The sequence below is a fragment of the Miniopterus schreibersii genome (assembly GCF_964146895.1).
Source record: "Miniopterus schreibersii genome assembly, chromosome: 4".
Classification (NCBI taxonomy): Eukaryota; Metazoa; Chordata; class Mammalia; order Chiroptera; family Miniopteridae; genus Miniopterus; species Miniopterus schreibersii.
In genome coordinates this window covers 98,314,839-98,328,092 of record NC_138105.1, presented here as the reverse complement: position 1 = coordinate 98,328,092, position 13,254 = coordinate 98,314,839, and the positions used below count along the sequence as shown (strand labels likewise).

Genomic DNA, 13,254 nt, shown 5'->3' with positions numbered 1-13,254 from the left:
GTGACAGCCCTGCCCGCCTTTCCCTCACACCGCTTGCGAGCAGCCTTGGCGGTTAAATGTTACCGGCCCCAGCCCCATTCTGCAGAAGGAAGAAACAGGTCTAGAGACAGCTGCCCCACACAGAGTAAGTGCTGGGGTTGGACTTAAACCCTGACCTGCCTGAAATCCAGAGCTTTTTGTTGCTTTTTGTCTTTACTACAGCCTCAGTTCTAGGCTCGAGAGGGTATAAGGACTTTCTTACCTTCCCAAGTGCCACTACTGAGCTAAAGTCAACCTCAACAGGATCATGGCAGATACATTGTAAACACAGTTTTCCTACTTCCTGTTTGAGGAGAAGCTGCAGACACTGCCCTCCACCCCTCAGTGCTTCAGTATGGATCTCCTAAGGTCAAGGACATGTACTCATAAGCCAGGACAATTATCAAAAACAAGAAATTTAATATTAATGCAATTTTATTATCTAATCTATTTAAGTTTCACCAACTGTCCCAATGAGGTACTTTCTAGCTCCCTTTTCCTGGCTCAGGATCATCTAGGGCCCTGCCTTGCACTGAGTACTCCGGTGCCTTAGCTCCTTTCCAACGTGGAAGTTTCTCGCTGCTCCTCTGTTTTTAAGGAATTGGCCAGTTATCCTGTAAAAGGTCCCTCAGAATGGGTTTGCCTGATCTTCCGTGGGATTAGATTTAGGTGGTGGCTTGTTGGCAAGAATGTTACATACGTGCTGAGGTGTCCCCAGGGCATCACAGCAGGAGGAATGCCAGTTGTCTTGCTTGGGAAGTTACTCTCTTTCCTCATAACAATTATGTCAGTTTCCCCAAGGGCCTCATTAGTCCTTGGCTAATAAATCATCCTCACTTGAAACAGCTTCTGCCCAGCTTCGCCTGGGATTGGAGCAGAGCCGCTGTGACAGATGTGAGGGTGCCTCCCACCTTTTGTAAGGCGTACACTTTCACCTGCCACTGGTTTGCTCTGCGTGTGCGTCTTGCTGATGGGCGTTTACACTGCCCCTCGTCAGTGAGCAGTGGGCCCAACAAAGGTGCGCCAGGGAAGACAGCGCGGCGGCCAGAGCTCGTGGGGTCACCGCTGAGCGCTTCCCGTGCTGGAATGGCTCTTGCTTACCCCACACGCTGGTGAGGACCATGTGTCATATGCTATCACGAAAATTGGGGGGCTCCGTTTCCTAGCAGCCATTCAGCTACATCATTCGTTGTTCCTCACAGGTATGGCCAAGGAACGACGCTCGCTGGTTAGAATCCCTGTCTAACTTTAATTCGTAATATTGGCCCCTGCGGGACTCCCACGCCACCTGACGAGTGAGCAAACGCTCCTTACCTCTTAGAACGTGCTGATAGCTGGACAGCAGAAACTGCAGGTGCTCAACCAGCTCATCCCACGTCTGCCACTGGGTTTTGTCCGACTGTGGAGACAGTAAGAGCACTTGCTAATGAACGCCTCCCTCAGTTAAGGGTTCTGTGCCATTTCCAGGTCACTTGGCCATGATGCTCAAGGGTTGGGGGAAGGTGTACGGGCCTGGACTGAAGTGGGAGGCAGGTACCTGACACTTGAGCAGCGACGTGGAATGGTTGAGGAAGTAGAGGGCCTGGGCCAGGGATAGGGGCAGGCGGGTGGGTGTCTCGCAGCTGTGCAGGAATATAATCTCAAGCACTTTGCAGCGCAGAAGGTGGCTCTCCATGGTGGTGAAGAACATCTCTCTGCAGGGGAAGGGCAGAGGGGGTGAACCGTCACGGCTCTTATTTCCAGGAACACGTGCCACGACTTCCCCTTGACACTCTGACATTGGCCCTAAAACAGGCGACTACAAAGGAACCCAATGGAGGCCTACAAATCACACAGCCTGCGGACTGGGCAGACACAGATTTGTTCATGAACTAACAACTGATGCAAGGGGGAGAGTCTTGTCTATTTGGAAAGGACCGGTTTAGGACACATTAAAAAGAATTACTTCAGCCTGGCTGGCGTGGCTCAGTGGTTGAGCATCAACCTAGGATCCAGGAGATGGAGGTTGGATTCCCGGCCAGGGCACATGCCTGGGTTGCAGCTCAATCCCCAGTAGGGGGCGTGCAGGAGGCAGCCGATCAATGACTCTCATCATTGATATTTCTCTCCCTCTCCCTCTCCCTTCCTCTCTCTCTGAAATAAATTAAAGAAATAAAAATAAAAAGAATTACTTCATACTGTGACTAAGAGAATTAATACTAAGAATGAATATTTCTGAATGTCCACAACGTGCTAGATACTGTTTGGCTCAGCAAAGAGCATTAAGATAAAGGATCTTCTAGTAAGTTTTGGGCAGCTGCCAAATTGCCCCCTCTGAGAAAGTTTTAAATTAGGGCAGCATTTTACTTAAGTTATTTTTGGTCTGTGTTAAGTCTAAATTTGTTTATAGTTATGCATTCCTTAAATTTCTCATCTCTCACAGAATCTGGGCTTAAACAAGTGAGGTATGAGAGTTAGACCCAAATGAAATACTCCTGAAAAAGTGGTCAAGCGAGCATAGTATTTAAGCACATCTCCTTCCTGACCAGTCTCACATACTGCCTCCTTTGAACAATGAGCCTGGGAGCTAAAAGTCCTGGGTTTAAAACTGGATTCTGAATCTGATTAGCTGTGTAACCCTGGGCTACTTATTTCACTACTTTTAGTATTTTTCTCGTTTGTTAGTTTCATGAAAATATGAGATAATGTGACAATGACTGGGCACGCTGTAGGGACCCAATAAATGTCTGTCTTAGTCTTAGCAGGGTGTTTTAATTAAATCTTCATGCCTGTCATATTTGGTATGACATTTTCTTCTAGAGGAGCCGGAGCTGTGGAATGCTCTCGGCTGCCCCGGGGGCGCAGGGGCTGGCGATGAGCAGCGGGCAGGGGGCTGAGGGAGCTCATTCCCCAGGGTCGCCACTGTACGACTCTCTCATGGCTACTTCCCGCACCAGCAACTGTTCGTGAATTCATATTCATTCCAGTTTATCTGTCTTCTAAAATTATTGGTTCAAAGAAGGAAGCATTCGTGCTAGGCAAGAACTCTCCTTACCCCCCTCATGGGACGCCTGATTACTTCCTGCGGAGGGAAACTGAGCTCCTGACTGTCGCTACCTGGGCTCATCCTACGGGCCCAGCCCTACTCACTCTTGATGGTCCCTAAGACGGGCATGCCCGCTTCGTTTGTCCCTCGGGCCTCCATGAACATTTATGCCTGGCCCCATGGCTCAGGGTCGGGGAAGGGGGTTGCATAACGGCTGAAACTTGGAGGATGCTGGCCAAAGGGACACAGTAGGGAAATTTAGGCTCTGTTTAAGGTATCCCGCTCTTCCCAAAAAAGTATGCCTTAGTTGAAAATAATAAGAATTCATTGAGAGCTTTTTTCTCACAGGTTAGACAGACAGGAACTATCCCTCCACCCCTTTTCCCCCCCAATTTAACTACTATTTGGAATTTTCTTTCAAAATTACATTCCCAGAATGAAAAAGAAAATGAGAGCTAAGACTCACCTCTGACTCCTCTCCGGGATGTCCAGCACAAACCCAAACATCATCTCGGCGATTTTATTGGAGCTGCAGGTGGGGGTCCTGTCCACCTCCACGGCTATGGACAGCATCCTCTGCAGCTGGCACACGATCCTGAGTCCAGAGCAGACACAGGTGAGCGGGAGGCCTGGGAGGAGCCACCCTGCCGGCAGGGAGGAGGGGCCCACCAGTTCTACAGGGTCTTGTGGAGCACACAGTAGGTCAGGGAGAACTACACGAGCCATCAGCATACTTTTGTTCAGCAATTTCACCTGCCTGAATCCCTTTTGCCAGATCATACTATCTAAACCTCAAAGAACCTGGGGTTGAGCTGCAAAAGCAAGCTGTTTTAAGAAACACACAATCTAAGGATCTAGAGTACTTTGAGGATCATCTAGCCTATAACTTCTGTTGTGCAGATGAAGAAACAGGTCCAGAATGACTAACAAGTCAACTGGTGGACTGTGGCCCTCTCTCCCATGAGACCTCACCAGGCTGATGTGGCGGAAGGAGTCTGGGCAACCCCTTGGAAAGGTGAGCCTGGCCAGAAGTCTGCTCTCTCTAATCCGCATCATTATTGTGATGGGAGAGAGGGCTGTTTGTCGAGAATCTGCAGCTGGTGACACAATAGGTGGGCCAGGGGCCTGTGCCTCAGATTCTGGGCCTGCAGTGACAAGCTGTTCAACTGTGGACAAGTTACTGACACTGCCTAGTTCAGAAGGTGTGAGCGCTCTGTCAAACGTCTGGTAGACAGGTGCTCATGAATGGCGAACTATAGTGCCTATTACTATTTTTAAGATCATAGTAAATTGACTTTTTATTTCTACTAATATTCACTTACAATAAATTTCTTGTTACCATTATTTATATGAGATTACCTTTCCTTGAAGGAACTGTGTAGGCCTCGCTCTTGGAACTATAAACTGGGGTTCTGGGATAACCCTACTTCTGGGCCTCCCACAATCTGCCCAAGTAAATGCTTATTTGCTCCAAGACATTCTCCATTTTGATACAAGATTGTCTTCTAAGTTAGTTAAAACCCATAGGCCTTATATGAAAATCAGCTTGGCACAATTAGATTATAATACAGCATTGTGAATTAGGGCACAAGTGCTGTGTTTGAAATGTCAAGTGTTATTAACAATATTGATGTGGGATAGTGGGTTATTTATGTAAGGGCAGCTCCAGCCCCTAAAATCTTGGCTTCTCTCAAAAAGTGCCAAGACTACTCTCAATCCCATAAAAGAAACACCAGGACTCTCTTTCCGGTGCTGTCTGAGGTCATGGGACGGGCCTGCTCTGGGCCATTGCCGTTATATCCTGGTGGAACCTGGCGGATTGAACAGCCAGACTCCTCCCAGCCCTGGAGGAGAGGGACGCAGGTCCTCGAGGACCAGTGGCCGCCGGTCGCCTGCTACCTATCCACCCTCCTCTGTCAGTGGAAGCTGAAGGATGAGTAGCTGAAACTTTACTGTCTCTCGGTGTCCAGGAAAGGGAGGGCTGTGTCCTCGGGTTTTGTTTCACTTTAGTTTATAAATTTGTGTTCACTTAGTGGAGTCCTATCCATCTAGGGGAAGCATCTGCTGCTGTTCTACCTTTGCAATTAGAAATTTAGCCTTTAGTCACACAAGACAGTCTTTAGTAAGAATCACTGTTTCAGGGCTGGCTAACTTGGGGGAACTGCAGCTAGGGAGTGGGGCTGTTTCTACCACAGTCAGTCCCCGCAGCCCCAGCAAAGACAGCTTCTGCCCTTACACCTGCATGGTGTTCTTCGTCAGAGTGGGCTGCGGACAAGCGTGGCTGCTGCTGGCCTTCAAGACGCCTGCCCCAGAAGAGGTGTGACTCCCATTTGGGGGCTGAGTTAATCCGCCTTCAGTCACCGCTTTGACCAGCCACTTGATCACATCTCTGCGAGGGAAAAAAGGTAAGAAAGGGTTTAAACTTTTGTATTACTGTATGGTGGCACTAGAGGGCCCTTAGGCTATTTTCAATGTGTAAATAAGTCTACCAGAAACCACACATTTAACTGCAGTAGGGTTATGCAAGTAACTAAGATACCAACATTTTCTCTAAGTTATCATCGTTGAAAGGTACCTCCAAGGTCAAAGAGCACTGTGGCTTCCTGACCAGGAACATTCACTTGACCAGGTGCTGAGCTGGACTGAATGACCACAGAAGTTGTTGCTGGCTTTCACTTATTAGTACCCCAGGTTTACAGTATGTACAGTGGAGTCATATTTTACACAGGGTGTAAAAGTCAGCAAGGTAAAAGTATCTCATACAGTCAAAATTACTTTTGACAATCTCTTAGGTAATCCGGCGAAAATGGCTGATTGAATACACACATCTAATTTTGTTCCTTCTGAAAATCCCACTAATAAATACTACAGTAAATAATTTTTAAAAATTCACAAGGAAAAGGAGAAAAAAAGGGGAGATGACAATCATGAAATTTTGGAAATCGGAAGGAAAATGAAGCATATTCACAAAATAGAATATTATATAGTAGTGAAGATGGATAAGCTACAGTGATAGGTAACAATATGGACAAACCTTAGTACCCTGTAATATTAAGTGAAAAAAAAAAGACTTTTTATATAATAGATTACATGCAGCATGATGCCTTTTTATATACAGTTAAAAAATAAAAAGCATGTATACTTTATAGGAGCACATGCAGATGCAGTAAAACTACATAAAAGGGAAAGGGAGTGATGAACGTTCAGGATGCCGATTACTGTATGTGCAGGAAGGAGCAAGAGCGGGTGATGGGGGTGGATGTGTTACTAGAGGTAGTTAATTGTCAAGGTCCCGGCCTTTGATTTGGGGAGTGGTTAAGAGATGCTGATTATAAAATTAAAAGTAACCAATTAACTAAGTAAATAAGGCAAGTGAGTCATGTTTTAAGGATAATGTTTAATCTAAATGGCAAAGGAATAAATTTTAACTGACTTAGCAGAATTGGGAAAGCTGAATTCTATGCCAGCAGTAGATAAGGGCAATCCTATTTAATACTACTTACCCAAAAAGTGAAAACAATTTTTTTGATAAGCTTTGCAAATGGCAGTACAAGGCTTCTCTGAAGTGAGGGTAGAAGGCATGAATTAAAATAAGTATGAGGGCTTGTAAGATGTTTAAGAAAATTTTAGATATCTAGATCATCCCCAGCTCTGAAGACTATAGGTTCCCTTTGTGGAGAGGTAAACAGAGGGTCTCTGGACTAGGATACCAGGCAAAGCTGGAAGGAGAGGCACTGAAGCCCAAACGGGGCACTAACGAACACGTGCATGCGGAATGCAGACACCCTCCACCCTCCCGCACCTGCCTTCTGGAGCCCTGGCATCCAGGCTTTATCCTGCACCTAGGCGGCTGGACGTCTTCTGTGGAAAACCCATCCAGCCCAAGAAGAAAGACCTAAAGACATGGGCAGGGTATTGTCTAAGAAATGGGCAGCCAGTTCCACCTGCAGGGAAGTTCAGAAATGACAAGTCCTCCCGTTAGCCTCCATTAGCTTCCATTAGCCTTTGAGTCTGTCACCCTTAAACTTGGATAGACTACCAAGGTTTACCAGACATCTGTGGAAATATCCTAACCTGAGAGATAAAGACCAAAATAGCCCAAACTATCCTGCCCCTCCCCCCTCCCCTTAAAAGAGCAACTAGGAAAAAGACATTAATGCAGAGAATAAACAAAAGCTATCATTAGTATCATCAAAGATATGAGAAGATATGGATCCATTTAAGAAGACACCATAATATTGTTTATTAATTTTGAAAAGGAACATCTAGAGAAATAAGTAAAAGAGCTCCTGGAAATGGAAAACTGTGTTTTCCAGGAAAGAAGGACATGTTTCTAGACTGTAACGGCCCACACAATGGATGCATATAGACCTACAAGAAGCATACTGGGCAAAAAGAATATTCTATAAACTTCCAGAAATAAAAACCAGGGCAAATAAAAAGAATCAGTAACCAAAGTAGCTTCTGTCTTGTTAACAGCAATTCTGGAAGCTAGAAGACAATGGAAGATTTCCTTCGACATCCGGTGGAAAAGTTATTTCTAACCTAAATGTCTATACTCAGTTATCAATAAATGTGTGGGAAGAAAATTTCAGACCTATAAGATCTCAAAAATTTTACTTCCCACATACCTTTCTAAGAAGCTACTGGAGACTGAACCATCAAAACGGAGTGAACCGAGAAGAACAAATAAACAGATAATTTACAGTAAGGACTGGCAAAGAGGACAACCAATCCGGGCTGAAGGTGGCCAAAATGTTTCACCACAGATATTCGAGAAGACACCGAGACCACCCAGTGCAAATGCACGCCTGAGGGGAGATTCAGACCAAGTGGTAGAGGACTTGGGACTGACTTCCAATGTGACAGAGTACGAGGAAACTGAAACAAGGCAATGACCAGCTCTGGAAAACAAAAGGGTACGAGTGAAAGGAAAGGCATCACGGGCAGTAGGGCTCAGCTCTGCCGGGCACGCAGTCCCAGTCAGGGGCATCGAATGCCGACCGCAGCACGTTATAATGTAACTGTATGAATGCCGGGGAGCTGCGAAACGGGAGGCGGGAGGAAGGGGGCAACAAGGGCTAGTAATGAAAAGTCAAGAATTAGCAACACAAGCAGGTTATTTAGCCACACAGATGTAAATATGCCCAGAATCACTTAAATGAAAGAGTGGAAAGTAGTTACCCCTGTGGGAAAGGGAAATGCAGGTGAAGGGAACTGGGGACTAGTGTTTCTTAAATCTTGTAGAACTAGTTTACTCTTTGTAGGCACAGTTAAAAAAGAAAAGGAAATCCCTTACAAAGGAGTCATGTGGGAACTGACTTAGCATCTCTCTCGTTTTAAAACCTTATCTGTGGGGAACAATTTATATACAGTAAATGGCACACAGGTTTTGTGTGATGGGTTCTGATAAGTACATGTACATATCCGTAAAACCACAACCTTAATCTCATGTCCATCTCTTACTGAATCAAAGACAGCTGGTTCTTCCATCTGGAACAGATGGCTTTTTTCACTGATAAAGCATAAAATAGAGGACCTGGCTTGCATTTCAAGGCCACATCCCTATTTTTAAACCTAAGAATCACACTCTATATAGTGAGAGGCTCACATCAGAGAGGTGGAAATGAAAGTGACTGATGACACTGGCTTGAGTGGGATTGTGTCTCCCAATGCCTACTCAATCCAATGTCTACTGTCACATGGCAGAATGGTCAGCAGAGTTGCTTTCATTTAAATTGTTATATTTTAATTTAAAATCCAACTACACTATCCTATGCTCTTTGAGGATTCTCTACTTACTGATTTTCTACCCCTAGACCAGGGGTGGGGGAATCATTTGGTCTGGCCCTGCAAAGGCAACCGCAGGTGGGACTCAAAATTCAATAAATGTAGGAATTTCTTTCATAGCTAATTTTTAAGTTGATAATTTTGTATGGCCTGCGAATGATGTTATAAATAATCCAAATGGCCCTTGGCAGAAAAAAGGCTCCCTACCCCTGCCCTAGACTAACACCAGTTAAGGTTTCTCTTAAATCTCCTGAAGTTGTGTGGACAATACTGAAATAGATCAAAGGAAGTCTGATGGTCTTAAGAGAAAATACACAAGATCTGGGGCCTGGCATACCACTTGATATAGAGTCTGTTTTATGTCTGTCTATAGTTTCAGTAACTATCCCTGTCACACCATCCTGCAGCTAGAATGTCCCATCCATCTGATGTTCTCTGGCCGACCGACACCCCCTGCCTCTTCCATCCCAGGACTCGGGTGGCTGCTTACCTGACATTGTGGGGCTGCTTGTCACAGGACAGCACAGTGTTGGCAATGGATTGCTGCAGGTGCTGTCGTTGCTTCCTCAGGATCTGCTGGAAGTCATCTTCCAGGGTCTGCACCACGTAACGCAGGAAAAGGACCCGCCCAGGCAGATTTTGTCCCTGTGGGAGATAAATGAGAAGTATTTGGGACGGCGAGCCCTTGGCTCTTGTAAATACCTAGTCCAAAGGAAGGCGACGAATCAACATTGTGTCTATACCGAAAGGGAGAGAGCAGGCCGTCTAGGTGAGTGCAAAAAAGGGCAAGTAGAGCACTCCTGGAGGCTCGAGAGTGCAGACTTTCTGATTTTAAGAGACTGCCATAGGAAGCGAGTCTCACTCTCTCACTAAATTTATGTTTCAGAATAAACCCTAACCTGTGGCTATCAGAAGGGAGAGGCAGGAACTGGCTCCCAATGACTCTGCCGAGCTGCTAGCTCAAGCAACCACGTCCACCGGCCGCTGAACTTCTATGATGTGAGCAGATGCGCAGCCTTGTTGTGTAAGCAAGTCTCAGGTGGGTTTCTGTTACAGGTGAGATGATCCTCACAGATAAAGCCCAATGGATGCAGGTAGAGAACATGGGCTTTGGCGGCACACAGACCTTATCTATTGATTTTTGTTGGTTTGATCCCCTTATTTAACTTTCGCTCCTGAGTCTCGGTGTCCCTGTGATTAATGATAGTTCTAACCAAAGCCAGTGTAAGCACCAGTCGTTCAGCGGGCGGGCACGCGCAATGGTAGCTCCCCTTTACTGGGAGACAAGTGCTGGGGTCCAGGCCCAGGAGCTCAGGCTTTGAAGCTTCAAAGAATCAGAAGGCACCAAACCATTTTTGGCCTTTGTGGGGGACTTTTCAAACACCAGAGGGCAGGCATGTTTTCTAGGAACTAAACTCTTGGAGTAGGATAGGATATGGTCCACAGGAAAAAGAACGACCACTCTAAGTACCTACCATTTCTTTCTTTCTTTGGAGGTGGCAATGGGATACCTTTGTCTTATAAATGTGTAATTTTTCTCTCTGATCTTTATTGATAGAAACGATTTTTAAAAACTCAAGTACTTGTGCTAGATTTATGAGGAAAGAAAGTCTTCCAGTGACCATAACCACTTCTCCATAACCACTTGTCCCCTCTGGCACCCTAGAGGGAGTAACTTTTAACTCTTTCTTCTGGAGGTTACTCTAAAAAATGCTCTTATCACTATTTCTTGTTCTATCAACTTTAGACATTACCTATTGGTTCCTGCTATGCTAGGTAAGGATTTAACTCATTTATGCCACATCCCCCTTCTCTTCCTAAAATAACTATTTCAACTTATGTTCCACCATCTACAGATAATACATTTTGTCTCCTGACGCTGTAAGATAAGGGTGCAATAACAGCCCCACTATTCTCAGAGACGCTCTCTCTTCATCTCCCAACCTTTATCTTCGGTACTTTTCTATTTTCCCTTGTCAAAGCTAATAAAAGCATCTGCCATGCTTTGTATAAAATCGATTCTAAACATAATGAAATAGTGTTCACACTGTGAGGACCATGTTAAAATTATTGACTACACTGGGAATCCATATAGTATACTAAGAAAATAATTCCTTTCTTGTGAAGATTTTTTATTTTTGTAAAGCTTCTTTTATATCCTCTCTACATTATTTCTTTCACCTCCTCAAGAATGGTGTTGAATTTTGAGAATACCCTTCTTTCCCAAAATTTTTTTTGGTATTTTTAAAAGCAACTTTATTGACAAACCATAAAATTCACCTATTTTAAATGTACAACTCAGTGATTTGCTATAAATTTACCAAGTTCTGCAACTATCACCATAATCAATTATTATTATTATATTGTTGACATTTCAGATGTCCCCATTTTGCCCCCTTTACCTCCCTCCACCCACACCCCGCCCTCCGCTCCCTCTGGCCCTCACATCGCTGTCTGTGCCCATGGGCTGTGCGCATTTCATGTGCATATATGTTCCTCAGCCATTCTCTTCACCTCCTTCATCCCCTCTGCCATCAGGCTGTACCGTGTGTCCAAGTCTCTGCTTCTATTTTGTTCATCAGTTAATTTTATTCATTAGAGTCCACATATAAGTGAGATCATACGGTATTTGTCTCAGTCTGGCTGATTTTGCTTAGTATTAAATCTCCAGGTCCATCCATGCTGTTGCAAAGGTAAGAGACCCTTCCTTTATACAGCTGCATAGTATCCATGGTGCAAATGTCCCGCAGCTTTGTTCTCCGCTCATCTACCAATGTGCACTTGGGCTGTTTCCAGGTGTTGGCTATTGTACAGAACGCAGCTATGAACATAGGGGTGCATGCATTTTTTCTCATTGGTGTTTCAGGATTCTTAGGATATATTCCCAAAAGTGAGATCATTGGGTCAAAAGGCAGCTCCATTTTTATTTTTTTGAGGAACCTCCATACTGCTTTCCATAGCGGCTGCCCCAGTCTGCATCCCACCAGCAGTGCACCAGGGTTCCCCTTTCTCCACACCCTCGCCAGCACATGTTGTTTGTTGATTTGTTGATGGAGCCATTCTGGCAGGCGTGAGGTGATCTCTCATTGTGGTTTTAATTTGCATCTCTGCTGATCAGTGACGTTGAGCATCTTTTCATATGTCTATTGGCCATCTGGATGTCCTCTTGGAGAAGTGTCCATTCAGGTCCTTTGCCCACTTTTTAATTGGATTGTTTGTCTTCCTGGTGTTGAGTTGTATAAGGTCTTTATATATTTTGGAAATTAGCCCCTTAGCAGATATAACATTGGTGACTATATTCTCCCAAACAGTGGGCTCCTTTTCATTTTGTGGATGGTTTCTTTTGCTGTGCAGCAGCTTTGTAATTTGATGTAGCCCCATGTGTTTACAACATCCTCATCAGAGATAAGACCCCTCCCGCCTGTCTGTTCACAGTTAATTCCAGCCCCAGGCAGACACTCATCTGCTTCTGGCTTTACTGACTTGCCTTTCTGGACATTTCATAGATACAGAATTATACAATATGTGATCTTGTGTGTGAGTGGTTACCTTGTCATAGCACGTATCAATAGCTCATTTTTATTACTGAATGGTATTCCTGTGTATGGATATAGCACATTTTGATTATCAATTCAACAGTGGATGGACATTTGGGTTGTTTCGACTTTTGGGCTACTATGAATAAAGCTGCTATGAACATTCACATGCAAGTCTTGGGTAGACAAAGGTTTTCATTTTTCTTGGGGCGATATCTGGAAGTGGAATAGCTGGGTCACATGATAAGTTTATGTTTAATTTTTTTAAAGAAACTGCCACTGTTTTCCAAAGTAGCTGTACAACTCACATTCTCACCAGCAATGTATGAGACTTCTATCTCTATATCCTTGCCAATATTTGTTACTGTCTGCTTTCTTTTTTTAAAAAAAAGTTTAATTGTGGTTACTAAAAAACATAAAAGTTAGTTTTTAACCATTTTAAAGTGTACAATTCAGTAGTGTTAAGCATATTCACATAGTTGTGCAACAGATCTCCAGAACTTTGCCATTTTGCAAAACTGAAACTCTATACACGTTGACCACTAAATCCCTCCTCCTCGCCTCTGGTAAGCAACACTCTGTTGGCTGCTTCGGGACTCTGACTGCTGCAGATGCTCCCGCAGGGCAGATCCTTCAGTATTAGTCCTTCGTGATGGGCGTGTCTCACTCAGTGTGACGTCCTCAGCATACTGCGGTCCATGCTGCGGCCGGGAAAGGACTTCCCTCCTACTTAGAGCGGAATTAACATTCCCTGGACGTATGGACGTTTTGTCTATCCTGTAAGCTGATGAACACCTGGGTTGCTTCTCCCTCTTGGTTATTGTAGTGAAATGTTTAAATTCCTTTCTCATTTCCTTTTAAGTATATTCTATAGCTATTGTTTTT

At 44.6% G+C, this 13,254-nt stretch overlaps 1 protein-coding gene across 1 annotated transcript in view; it reads right to left on the bottom strand.

Moving 5' to 3' along the window:
* Positions 1–13,254, bottom strand: part of SIMC1 (SUMO interacting motifs containing 1) — a 38,238-nt gene that overhangs the window by 2,079 nt on the left and 22,905 nt on the right. Inside the window, exons 5-9 of the mRNA XM_081136319.1 lie at positions 9,324–9,478; positions 5,280–5,432; positions 3,510–3,638; positions 1,556–1,712; positions 1,333–1,417 (exon numbers count right to left, since the gene is read on the bottom strand). Coding sequence (XP_080992445.1) covers positions 1,333–1,417; positions 1,556–1,712; positions 3,510–3,638; positions 5,280–5,432; positions 9,324–9,478 — 679 coding nt within the window. The remainder of the gene's footprint in view (positions 1–1,332; positions 1,418–1,555; positions 1,713–3,509; positions 3,639–5,279; positions 5,433–9,323; positions 9,479–13,254) is intronic.